The 12,682-nt window shown below is 34.9% G+C and overlaps 1 protein-coding gene across 1 annotated transcript; it reads right to left on the bottom strand.

Annotated features, from left to right (window-relative positions):
* Window positions 1-19: 19 nt before the first annotated feature.
* LOC137013163 (uncharacterized protein MCAP_0864-like) lies at window positions 20-12,511 on the bottom strand. Its single transcript, XM_067376795.1, has 6 exons — window positions 12,378-12,511; window positions 10,119-10,138; window positions 2,446-9,112; window positions 2,274-2,318; window positions 2,043-2,147; window positions 20-1,490 (listed from the first exon to the last, which is right to left on the bottom strand). Exons 2-3 carry the CDS (start codon window positions 10,135-10,137, stop codon window positions 7,047-7,049), a joined length of 2,085 nt encoding a protein of 694 aa, XP_067232896.1. The 5' UTR covers window position 10,138; window positions 12,378-12,511; the 3' UTR covers window positions 20-1,490; window positions 2,043-2,147; window positions 2,274-2,318; window positions 2,446-7,046.
* Between the last annotated feature and the right edge of the window lie 171 nt (window positions 12,512-12,682).

The raw sequence follows: 12,682 nt of genomic DNA, 5'->3' as shown, positions 1-12,682 counted from the left end.
ATCCATATGGCTCCAGGGGGTTAATAAAGGGCTTATGAAGTGAAGCGATGCAAAATATTTTGTTTATTTTCTTAATATGCCCCAACCTTTCTTGTAATAGTTCATATGACCACTTTTATTGATCCATTGGATCAGACAGAACAAAGATGAGCAGGGGTATGTATGTATGTGTGTGGAATACAAAAACAGAAATACAAACACTTAAATCAAAATAAGCCACACACAAATTAACAATCAAAAATACAATATATGAAACCCAAAAGAAACAAACTTACATTGCTCATGAATACGTGCACACATTACAAGCATCAAGCAGCTCCAAAGACTTACAGTCTATTTTGCATCTCTGCAGGCATTTATAAATCAGGACTCATTAGTACATGGCTTCAGTGATTGGCTAATTAAAAAAGGGCATATACTAGTCAGTGAGCAACTAATTAGGGAGGAGCCAGGATCAAACAAGAAAGGTTGGGGCATATTAAGAAAATAAACAAAATAATTTTATAAAACAGTGACAAAATATAAACTTCTAAATAAAGACAAAAGAATCTTTAATACAATAGATACACTATGATTAAAGGTATAATTAAAGGAAAGGTACACTGTACATTTCTTTTTACTTACGGGCTGTAATCTAAAGCATTTCCCATCTTTCTACACACATGCTGTCAGACGCCACAACATCTACCGAGAGGAAGTGACACAAAAAATAAATTGTTATGGACATCATAGAGGTTTGTGCAGATATGAAACTTGGTCTTCATCACATCATTCCTGTTTCCAAGTGACTGAAGCACAAAACACAAGTGGCTTCTTAAAGAAAAGAAAAGGTTTATAAATATAATGGAGCATCAAAATTGCTTCAGAAAGGGAACATGCTCAAAATAAAAAACATAACCAAACTAACTTAGATGCTAATGATAGAAAAGACAATAGAAATGAACAACTCCCTCACTGTTCATACACAGGAGAAAAAGAAGTGCAAAAGAAAAAAAGAGCATCCCTTCATACAGTGATTCCTGTTAACAACAAACTGAGGAAATACAGCTGTCTGTTATCATCACGTTCTAGAGATTCTTTCAGGAGAAACACAACAGTTTCAGATTTTCATTCAATTCAGTGACTATCATCTGAGTCAGGAGAAGAGAGATCCAGAAAAGTGCTGCTCCTCAGAAACTTCTTTCCCTCTGTGAGTATGGAATATATTCCTTGCCGCTGTCGCCTTTGCTTAGTTGGGGACACTCGACATTTGATATTCAACAGTATTCTTGACATTTATTCAACAGTGCTTCTGATCTGCCTGCATTGACACTATTCTTTAAGAGCTGCTGTGCAGCCAAAATTATATACCAGTTATCAATGTAAAGCTACTTTGACACAATCTGCATTGTAAAAAGCGCTATATAAATAAAGGTGACTTGACTTGACTTGATATATTGGAATATATCTGGAAAACACGTCCACTCCGATCGGGTTGAGTACATGCTATCCTGTCATGAGAACATTTAAACAATAATTACTATTTAGAACATAACAGTAAAGAGAAAATATCATACTTTCACACCAACACAACTTTAATAGTAGAGATCACTTAAAGTCTAGAGAACTGCACTAGAGAGCTGAGATTCTGTTCCACAGAAGAACTTTAGGCCACGTACACACTGCAGCTAAATTCAGTTGTCAGTTTATCTTAATCCTGTTCTGTTCACACACACTTCAGTCATTTACAGAAGTGACAATTCTACAATCAAATTAACTCCTGAAAAATTCAGGTAATGACAACCGCATTTACAAGAATTCTACTCAGTGTGTACATGGCCATAAGTGGTTTGGGATGACATGAGGGTGAGTGAATGATGACAATTTAATTTTTAATAGAAACCTGAAAAATCCTTAAACTCCCCTCAATCACATTCAGAAATTAGGTAGTCATCAATGTTGACCTTATATGGAAAAATAATATTTTGAGGCCAACATCTTTTAAATATATTAGATGAAATGAAAATAGTAACAGCATTTTATATTTCAAATAGAATTCTTACTATCAGGTGTCTCTACATCCTTGCTGTTTTGTCTTACAGGTTTCTGGATCTCAGGAGATCCACTGGTTTGTGAATCATCTCTGCTCTTCAGCTCTCCTTCACGTTCTGTGTTTGAGGACAATATGTTTCAGTACACAAACCTCAAAACCTTTAACATGTTCTTAACTCATTACATTGATAATAATGAGTGTTTCAGTGACAGTAGAGATAATAGATGTTGATAATACTCACCAGCAGGAGGAGGATCTGCTGTGGACTGAATATGTTCACTGGACACTAAGAAAAATGAACATTTTAGTGCTAATATCTTAATGTTAATGCTTTTAAGGAATCTTTTTTTTTTTTTTTTTTAATGATTAATTGAATATAGTTTGTAACAGTATATTTCAAATATAATTCTTACTGTCAGGTGGTTCTAATTGGATGATGTTTCATCTTACAGGTTTCCATCCTTCACCTTCACTGTCGAGTGCAGAACTCCTCCCTCGTCTGATTGAGTTTATATTTAGATTTATCATTCAACTTTTTGCTTCACTGATTCTCTTTCTCTCTTTTTTTCAATTAAACATTACAAAACATCAAAGCATTAAATCAATACAGATACACATGAAAACAACAAAACAAAGAAGAAAAACAATACACAAATACAGATAAGTTGCCAGGGTAACAAAACAACAACAAAGCAATAAATGTAAACCTTAAGAGGACGAAAAGGATGAATATAAAGATGCGGTTTTAGTGTTGGGATTACCAGAGCATTGGATAGTTGGATAGTTAGGAATTTGAGAGGCATCATTCAAGAACAAAGTGGTGTCATCAGCCAGCTGGCTAATAATAATTTGTCTATTGTCAAATACCTTGTAAATTACTACTGGAAATATGCAGAGCTAAAAATTGAGAGGCAAGCAAGAATATATATGGAGATATGGACAGCCTTGTCTTACGCCGCATGACAAATTGAATCTTGGTGAGCTTACGAATTTTAATTTAATAACACTATTATTATTTCTATTTAATGTCCTGATGGCTCTACAAAACAAATCTCCAAACCCAAATTTGGCAAAAGCTTGAAATATGAAGTTGTGCTCGAGTGAATCAAAGGCTTTGTAGAAGTCTAAGAAAAGCATGTAACTGTCATTAAGGATGAGATCTTCGTAATCTAAGATATTTAGGACTAATCTTATATTATTTGTATTATTTGTGATGTTTTTCCATAAAACCTGATTGTGATTCATCGATAATACAGTTAAGGACGTCTTTAATTCTTTTTGCTAAAATTAGGGCTAGAATTTTGTAATCATTATTTAAGAGGGTAATTGGTCTCCAATTTTGTAGACATTCTTTATCTTTATTGGGTTTGGGTATTAAGGTGATAACTCCTTGTGTCATAGTAGGTGGAAGTACTTCTAAATCAAAACTTTCTTCAAATACTTTTAGTAAAAAAGGGGATATGCAAACTTCTTGTATAAGAGGTTAAACCATCACAGCTGGGATTTTTATTGTTTTTTAGACTCTTAATAGCCTGTAGAATTTCTGATAGGGATATATCGTTATCACAAGCTTCTTTGTCTTCTAATGAAATAACTTTGTTTTGATTAATAGATTAAAAAAAAGATTTGGCTGAATTATCACAATATCACAGAATTTGGAGCAAAAAGAAGCTATGTCCTTAGGATTATCGAGAATTCTATCATTTGTACGGAGACGATGAATAGAAACATTCACAGCATTGGATCTTTTCAACCTAAAAAATAGGCTGAACTTTGCTCTCCTTTTTGCTGAATCAAACATAGGCTCCTTTAGCTTTTAATCTATGCAGGTCATCTAATTTATTTTGTTGTTTGGAATATTAGATGAATATCTGTCAATGATTCCTTAAATGATATAGCAGATAGTTATGAAAGAACTTTAACCTTTATCCTTTGCTATATTACTTCTTAAGAACTTCCATAATTCATATTTTGAAAGCTCCCAGTTACATCCATAATTATTTTGTGATTTAGCCCTTTAAATTTGGATTAGTTCAATAATCGGTTGCTTGACCTTTTCATATTTAAGGAGGGAGTTATTTAATTTCCAGAGCAAAAGTTTGGGGGTATCAATTGTGATTGTTTGCGATAAATTAACTAAAATATAAATGGCATTGTGGTCAGTCAGTGGGCTGTTGCAATTCTTGATCGCCTTGAACGGTCTTTGCTACTCCAGGTGTACTGTATTACATCCGGAAACATTTCTCTTCAGATGTCAAATTTATCCATAAATGCTACAAGATTTGAGTTTGGGGAAACTGCTTTCCTTGGAGGGCACCTATCTAGCATGTTATTCATTGTTATGTTAAAATCACCACCTGAAATCAGAAAGGCAGTATATTTGCCTAATGCATATGAAAGTTTTTGATCTAGTGTGTTAAAAAAAGTTTCTGCAACAGGGTTGTAACCATAAATGTTGACAATAATTAATATAAAATGATTATTATCATTAGCCAGAAGTGTCCTGGATCAGTACTGGTTTCCAGAATTATACCTCATAACACCAGCAGAATGTTCTGACCCATGTGATAACCGTATTTCATTGCTCCACAGTGACCTCCAAAATTTGGTATCTTTAGATGTAGAGTGACTTTCCTGAAAAAAAATGTTGTGCCTCTTAAAAACAAAAATAAAGCCTTCCTTTTGACATTGTTTTTCAAACCCCAGGCATTTAAAAATGGATATAGATAAAACGTTATCAAAATTATTCCAGTTCGCATAGATCTGTGGCCACAACTAATTTTTCTGTATTATGTGGACCAGACAAGTAATTTGGCAAATATCACTTTTTAAAAAAGCTTCTGCGCACATACACACTCAAACACGCAAACCTATAGACTAAACATGTAAATGAATGGCAAGAATGCATTAAAGGTATTTGGGGTTTTTTTCTGTAGAAAAGGTGTCATTTAAGTGGCCCCTATAGCCTAATAATTAACAACTTTTACAAATATGTATTGTTGTGAAAAGCGCTATATAAATGATGATGATGATGACAAAGACATAAGAAATAAAACAAGAGTACCAAATACCAAGGTATAGAACATGATATCAATTTGAACAGAAGAAACTTCACTAGATTGGCTAACTCTGCAACATAAAAGAACAATAGTAAGGGCATGAGTACAAGTCTTTCTCGTTTTTCCTTCTTTTTTACATTTTTTCTGTTCATTCACACTTTCATTCCTCTTTCAGTCATTAGGGCCCGAGCACTGATGGTGTGAGGACCCCGTTGTAATTGCTCAGACAGTTCTTTTTCTTCTCTGAAATGAATCACATTTTTGAAGGCCTAAACATGTTCGAAAACTCCTGAAACTTTGCACATGCGTCAGAAGTGGTGAAAAATTACGTCTGATATGGGTTTCAAAATTAGGTGTGGCAAAATGGCTCAATAGCGCCACTTACAAAATTTCAATTAAGCGCTCTTCGCGCTACGTTTCACGTACAGGTATGAAATTCTGTAGACAGCCCACTACCTACAAAAAAGCCCCTGGGTGCAAAATCTGAAAACCCAACAGAAAGTGAGATATTTTGAATTTTCTCTGCAAAATGTTTGCAGTTTTTGCCATTTCCAGACGTTGTACTTTAACAAACTCCTCCTAGAGCTTTAATCAGATCAACATCATATTTGGTCAGACTAATCTAAAGGCCTTTGAGATGTTAAATTGTGAAGATCTAGAGTTTTCGCTGAAGGGTGTTTCACACTGTGCACATGGTCTCAAGGTCGGCTAAAGATGCTTTCAAATGGAAATTTTCCATATTATGACCATTGTCATTAATGCATTAGTCCCAAAATAAAATAAAACAATTGTATTAAAGATCCAACACATGAAATAAGATAAAAAACGCTGAATCAAAGTCTATCCATCAATGTCTGAGAAAAGAAGAAGAAAAAAAGAGAGATTATAAAAAAAAAAAAAAAAAAACTGGAGCAGTTCGCGCCTACCCGTGAGTACCACAGAGGTAATCTGGTGTGCTGAAACATCAATGAAGATACCGCAGCGTCATTCAGCCATTCTGATCACTTGCAGAGATCCTTTTACCGACAATATATGCAAAGGGGCTTCTGAAGCCTGCTCTCTTCCCCTCCTTTCGCGCTCGTTCGACAAAAGGCCAAAGTTTGTTCCTGGCGTCTTTGGTACTTTGGGTTAATTCTTCAAAAATTCGGATTTTCCTTTCTTTGAGAATGACCACGGTTCTAGCATCCCTCCAGATTTTATCTCGGACATTGCGTGACAGAAACTGTACGATGATGCGACGGCTCGAGTAAGCTCCCATGGGCTACATCAGGTGTGTAGAAATCTGGTCTGCAATCTCCGGAGACACTTTGCCGAATAAGTCGATTAGGATTTTCTGGACATCTTCTCCTCTCTGCTCCTGAATACCGGCACATGCTGATTCCACCTCCTCTTGTAAGCGTCTAGTTCCTCACATTTGTCACGTACACAGTTCTCTTTTTCGAGTGTTTCCACCCTGTTTTGTAATTTATTTACCTTGCTTGATACCTCTTCAATTTGATTGCTGGTAAACTCGCCTCAGTCACACTGTTTAGTTAACTTGTATTGTCTTTAACCATTGCCTCCAGAGTTTGCATACAATTCAGTTTCCATTTGCATATATTCAACTCCCTGCAAAACTTCCATCAGATGCGAATTGGAGACCGTCTGATTATCCGATGTCGCTCTGTCACCCATTTTTTTTTTTTTTTTTTTTGGAAGGTGGTTTAGGAGTTTCAGTTAAGGAAACTTTAAGTCATTCGAAGCATCATTGACTTTGAACACAACATCCAGAGAATTCTTAGCATACGAATGCATGGCACCACAATAGGTTTATTTGCATCCATCGCCCTCGTTGAAAAGTTAGAAAAACGAAAAAACGAAAAAAAGACTTACTCAAATCAGTAAAGTTATTATTTTGTGTCCTTTTACATATTAGGTCTTCTGTTAATTATAGATGAATGCACATGGATGGATCGTCATCCAGTCTCTTCTTTTGAATCATTCAACTCTTTGTTTAACTGATTCTCTCTGCCTTTTGAATCATTCAACTCTTTGTTTAACTGATTCTCTTTCTCTTTAGAATCATTCAACTCTTTGCTTAACTGATTCTCTTTCTCTTTAGAATCATTCAACTCTTTGCTTAACTGATTCTCTCTCTCTTTGGAATCATTCAACTCGTTGCTTAACTGATTCTCTCTGTCTTTAGAATCATTCAACTCTTTGCTTAACTGATTCTCTTTCTCTTTGGAATCATTCAACTCGTTGCTTAACTGATTCTCTCTGTCTTTAGAATCATTCAACTCTTTGCTTAACTGATTCTCTTTCTCTTTGGAATCATTCAACTCTTTGCTTAACTGATTCTCTTTCTCTTTTGAATCATTTAACTCTTTGCTTAACTGATTCTCTTTCTCTTTGGAATCATTCAACTCTTTGCTTAACTGATTCTCTTTCTCTTTTGAATCATTTAACTCTTTGCTTAACTGATTCTCTCTCTCTTTGGAATCATTCAACTCTTTGCTTAACTGATTCTCTTTCTCTTTGGAATCATTCAACTTGATGCTTAACTGATTCTCTCTGTCTTTAGAATCATTTAACTCTTTGCTTAAATTATTCTCTCTCTCTTTTGAATCATTCAACTCTTTGCTTAACTGATTCTCTCTCTCTTTAGAATCATTCAACTCTTTGCTTAACTGATTCTCTTTCTCTTTTGAATCGTTCAACTCTTTGTTTAACAGATTTACTTTCTCTTTTGAATCATTCAACTCTTTGTTTAACAGATTTACTTTCTCTTTTGATTCCTTCAACTCTTTGTTTAACAGTTCTTTAAATTCTTCAAACTCTTTTTTAAACTGATTCTCTCTGCCTTTTGATTCATTCAACTCTTTCCTTAACTGATTCTCTCTGCCTTTTGAACCATTCAACTCTTTTTTTAACTGAATCTCTCTGCCATTTGAATCATTCAACTCTTTGCTTAACTGATTCTCTCTCTCTTTTGAATCATTCAACTCTTTGCTTAACTGATTCTCTCTCTCTTTTGAATAATTCAACTCATTGCTTAACTGATTAACTTTAGCTTTTGAATATTTCAACTCTTTGCTTAACAGTTCTCTAAAAACATTCAGCGCTTTTTTAAACAGATTCTCTCTGATTGGGAAATCATCCAACTCTGTGTTTAACGGATTCTCTCTGCCTTTTGAATCATTCGACTCTTTGCTTAACAGTTCTTTGAAATTATCCAGTTCTTTTTTAAACTGATTCTCCCTGACTTGGAAATCATACAACTCTTTCCTTAACTGAATCTCTCTGCCTTTTGAATCATTTAGCTCTTTGCACAACATATTCACTTTCTTTTTTGAATCATTCAACTCTTTTCTTAGTTTATTTTCCTTTTCCTCATACTCTTCCTGAAAATAACTGTTAGCTTTTCTGAAATACTCCAGATGTGTTGTGAAAAAACTGCTGTCTTTACTCTCTGTCATTTCCTCTATGTTTTTAAACAAATAATTTACACTGTCGTCAGTGTTGTGTAAAATGTAGTATCTGCCTCCACACATCTTCACACATGAGTTCTGTTCTGGATCATTGTCAATAGCATCATCTATAAATAATACCATACAATAATCCAAGACCTCCTTCCCGAACACTTCACTGAGAGCTCGTAAAAGATAATTCTCTTTACCAGAGTCTATCACATCTCTGTGTACTAACAGAAACGCATGAGGCCCAGGAAACAACATAGACTTGTATGACTCCATTTCATCTCTGATAGCTTTGACTCCCCTGCTGAAAAACCGGAATGATTTCAAGTGCTCTAGCCATGTGAATGGAGTTTTTAATACAGAAACCTGTCGTCCACAAATATGACCTGTCCTTGGTTTCAATTCTCCAAATTTAAATACATCCCTGTTCTGTCTTTCCCCAAGGATTGTGGCACATGCTTCGTCCAGAAGAGCATCATCACCTCCAAGCACCATCAGTCTCAGCTTCTCATTGGAGCCTGTGGACGGTCCGGCTATATCTGTGAATGATTCATCTGATTCATCTGTTAAGTGAAAAGTCAGAGAACAAATGTATAAATGCACAGCTGAAGAAAAACATTTCCATTTAATATCTGCAGACAAAAATGTTTTTTTTTTTAAATAATGCAAAATACTTAAAGCAAAATCAGCAATATCTGAAGATATGATACACTAAAAAGGTGCATATTTTCACCAAGATAGTAAATAGCTACTGAAACACTTAACCTTTGAACATTGTTGCATGTTTGTGTTCATGCAACAATGATTCAGTAAATTAAAACTGTATGCAGACCACACGTTTCCATCCAAATTAGCGAATTTAACCTGTGCTCATATTTTAAATACCGCATAAAACGTCTGCGAATAAAGCAGTGTTTCCATCCAGCGAGTCAAAGAGAACATTCCTGATACACTGGCACTAAATATCACTGAGAAAAATGAACGTTTCTGCAGTAGAAGCCACTGCATGTAATCATTTTAATAGGCTATAATAAATTATGTGCGCCTCAGAGTGCGCAAACGTAACGCAATAAACGCTGTGTGTTATCTTAAATTCAGATGCTTGGTGTTTGTGAACGCAATCGTGTGAGATCCTTGTGGGAGGAAATTATACTGAACCACTTTAACAACAGACTTTGCTCAGGCATTACAGAATGACGAAAACATCATTAAAGATGCTGTACAACGAGATCGGTTCGCTAGTTTATCCAGTTATGCTGTCTCATCGCAAAGTCATAGCCTATGTCTTTTTGATGCGCGTCAAGGAATTTATTCAGTAAAAGTGTTTCCATCGTAGTTTATGCAGATGTTTTCATGTCGCATAAAAAAAATCCTACTCATTTGAGTGCAAAAGTTTTTTTATGCGCATTTATAGTTTTTTATTTGTTTGTTTGTTTGTTTGTTTTTTGCGCATCTTGGCGTTTGAGCGTTTTTTATGCGATATCACAAAATAAATATAGGTGGATGGAAACATCTCAAAGCGAGAACAAAAGTGAGACGAAAAATATTCTAGAAAGTTGAATTACTGACCTCTGCCTCTCCACTCCATACTGTAGAGAATAAACAAAATATGAAATTAAGCAACAAAATTAACAGCAAAATGCAATATGAACAGCAGCTACGCTAATTATTCTCCATTTGCTTTTCTGTTTTACTCGGGACACACATATCACATCGGGACACACCGTCACCTGTGAAGAGACGGCGCCAACTCCTGTGAGGACTTCTGAAGACGCGATCATCTGGATCAACATGCACATTGCCCAATTTCTATATCCTAATTATTGTTTATGTAATTCATTTTTCCAGGAGCTCATTGCTTCTACCTTCAGTTAAACTGCTAACAGTGATTGTAAATTAATTGCCTAAATTATTACATTATTTGCTAACTGCATTCTTTAAATTGTGATATTGACATGCATTCTCTGTAAAGCTGCTTTGAAATGGTATGTATCGTGAAAAGCGCTATACAAATAAATGTGAATTGAATTGAACTGAATGTCAAATGACAAGAAAAACTCAAAATGAACCCAAGGTGATTTCAAAAGTAAAGTGACGAAACCTTAATGGAATAACCTCTATACCAGCTCAAGCTGTTATGAAACGTTAGCTCCGGGTTACCCAAACTGGAGTTTACGAACCCCTGGGGGTTCACGAGGGAATTGCAGGGGGTTCATAATTAAATTACAATTAAATCATAAAAAAATAAACAAATAGGCTAAATAATATTCAAAATCTGACTAAATAAAAATGGCTAACAAAAATTAATATTTTATTTCTTTTATCTGCATGTCATGTGACCATTCAGTTACAGAACTGAATAGGCTTGTTTGACTTGATCAAAGATTATACACTAACGACAGTCAATAGAATGTTCCATTGCAACACTGGCGCCCTGCGTTTGCGACATTTTGTGGTGAAAGCGAGTCGCAGTCCACTAGTTTCTATGGTAATATCAGCTGCTTTGTTAAAAAAAACATACATTAAAACTGAAATCCAACCTGAATGATGACAACACAGAATAAAATACTGTCTATCACTAGTGATCATCAAATCCTTTTCACAGTTTATTTGACAGACTTTGTGTTTAAGTCTTCCATTTTTTTCACAAAACCTTTGCTCTCTAGAAACCCAGTCAGTTTGGGTTAAAATTCTTTGAAGTACAAGTATTAGCATTATAAACGCTGAATTAATACCAACATATGAACTTAAATTAAGGACATGCATCAGAAAAATTGGGAATGTTGGACAATAAATATATGAATATAACAGCTTGATTTTGCAGTGTTGTCCAATGTCCATTAAAGCAAAAGTGTCCAAAAGTGGGAATTATGTGATAACGGACACAGCAATGCATAATGTATTATAAAATAATTTCTGAGTATTTTATGTTTGAAACTGCAGTAAACCAAAGACAGTCTAAAACCCACAGTTTGAAATTGTTGGTGTTTGTGACGTCACAGTTTGTGAATTCACTTCTCTTCTGAAGATTAAGAGATTGTGATGAAAAATATTGTTTGCATTGCAAATTAAATGCATTTACAAACAGGAATAAACACTGCTGCTGCAGTGAAAGTTTGAGAAGGCAGCTGAAAGAAAATATCTGACACAATCAATTGTCATGTTTAAAGGGATAATTTACCCCAAAATTAAAATTATCCCATAATTTACCCACCCTCAAGCCATCCTAGGTTTATATGACAATCTTTCTTGCAGACAAACACAATCAGAGAAATATTTAAAAATATCCTTAGTCCTCCAAGGATATAATGGTTGTGAATGGTAGCCCAAATTCTGATGACATGAAAAAATGTATCCAACCATAAAAAAATGAAGATGGGGCTAAAAGATCCTCCTTTCAAAAGATACTAATATGTATCCTTTAAGGATAAATAAGGTACAAAGATGACCTTTTTGGAAGAGTACCAGTGACTGCTTTTGTATATATTTTTTCTCAGAATGTATGAAGTTTATTGAGCTTGTACAATGTAGAATGTGTGCTACACAAAGTAGGCTACATTTCTGTAAAATGCAAACTTCTGAATAAAATAAACATCTCATAATTTTTGTAGCCTGTTTATATGGCAAGTCTTCATTCCAGTTTTGCTGCTATTTTGTAAAACACTGAACTTCCTTTTGTTTTGTGCCCAAACTATGACGACTGTTATTTACAGATAAAACAACAACAGTGAATTCACCAACTGTTCTTGAGCTTTAAGGGCTTCAAAACATTCAGTTTCTTACAAGAAATACAGAAACATAAAATACTGTAGAAAGTAGTTTACTTACCTATGCTTGATTGTGTCGTACTGTGAAGAAAAATGAACAAGAAACAAAACAAAAAAAAAGTAGCTAACACTTAACTCTTGTTTTGATACGACGTGAACTCACTTCTGAAAGTGAAAGACGACATAAGAATGTTTTATCATGTGTTGTCATGCACATGGGCGTAGGTTTGGTCTCAGCTTTGGTGGGGACCACCCCGCGCGTGTAGCCTGTTAGATATCCCGCTGCCAATCAAATTACGGTGTTTCTTGTACTGTCGTCGTCCTGGCCGTTAGAATCGATCCAAATAGCAGTGCAAAGGAGCTTGC

Source organism: Chanodichthys erythropterus, chromosome 22, assembly GCF_024489055.1.
Source record: "Chanodichthys erythropterus isolate Z2021 chromosome 22, ASM2448905v1, whole genome shotgun sequence".
Classification (NCBI taxonomy): Eukaryota; Metazoa; Chordata; class Actinopteri; order Cypriniformes; family Xenocyprididae; genus Chanodichthys; species Chanodichthys erythropterus.
The sequence above is the reverse complement of the archived record's forward strand: the minus strand, read 5'-3'. Positions and strand labels throughout refer to the sequence as shown.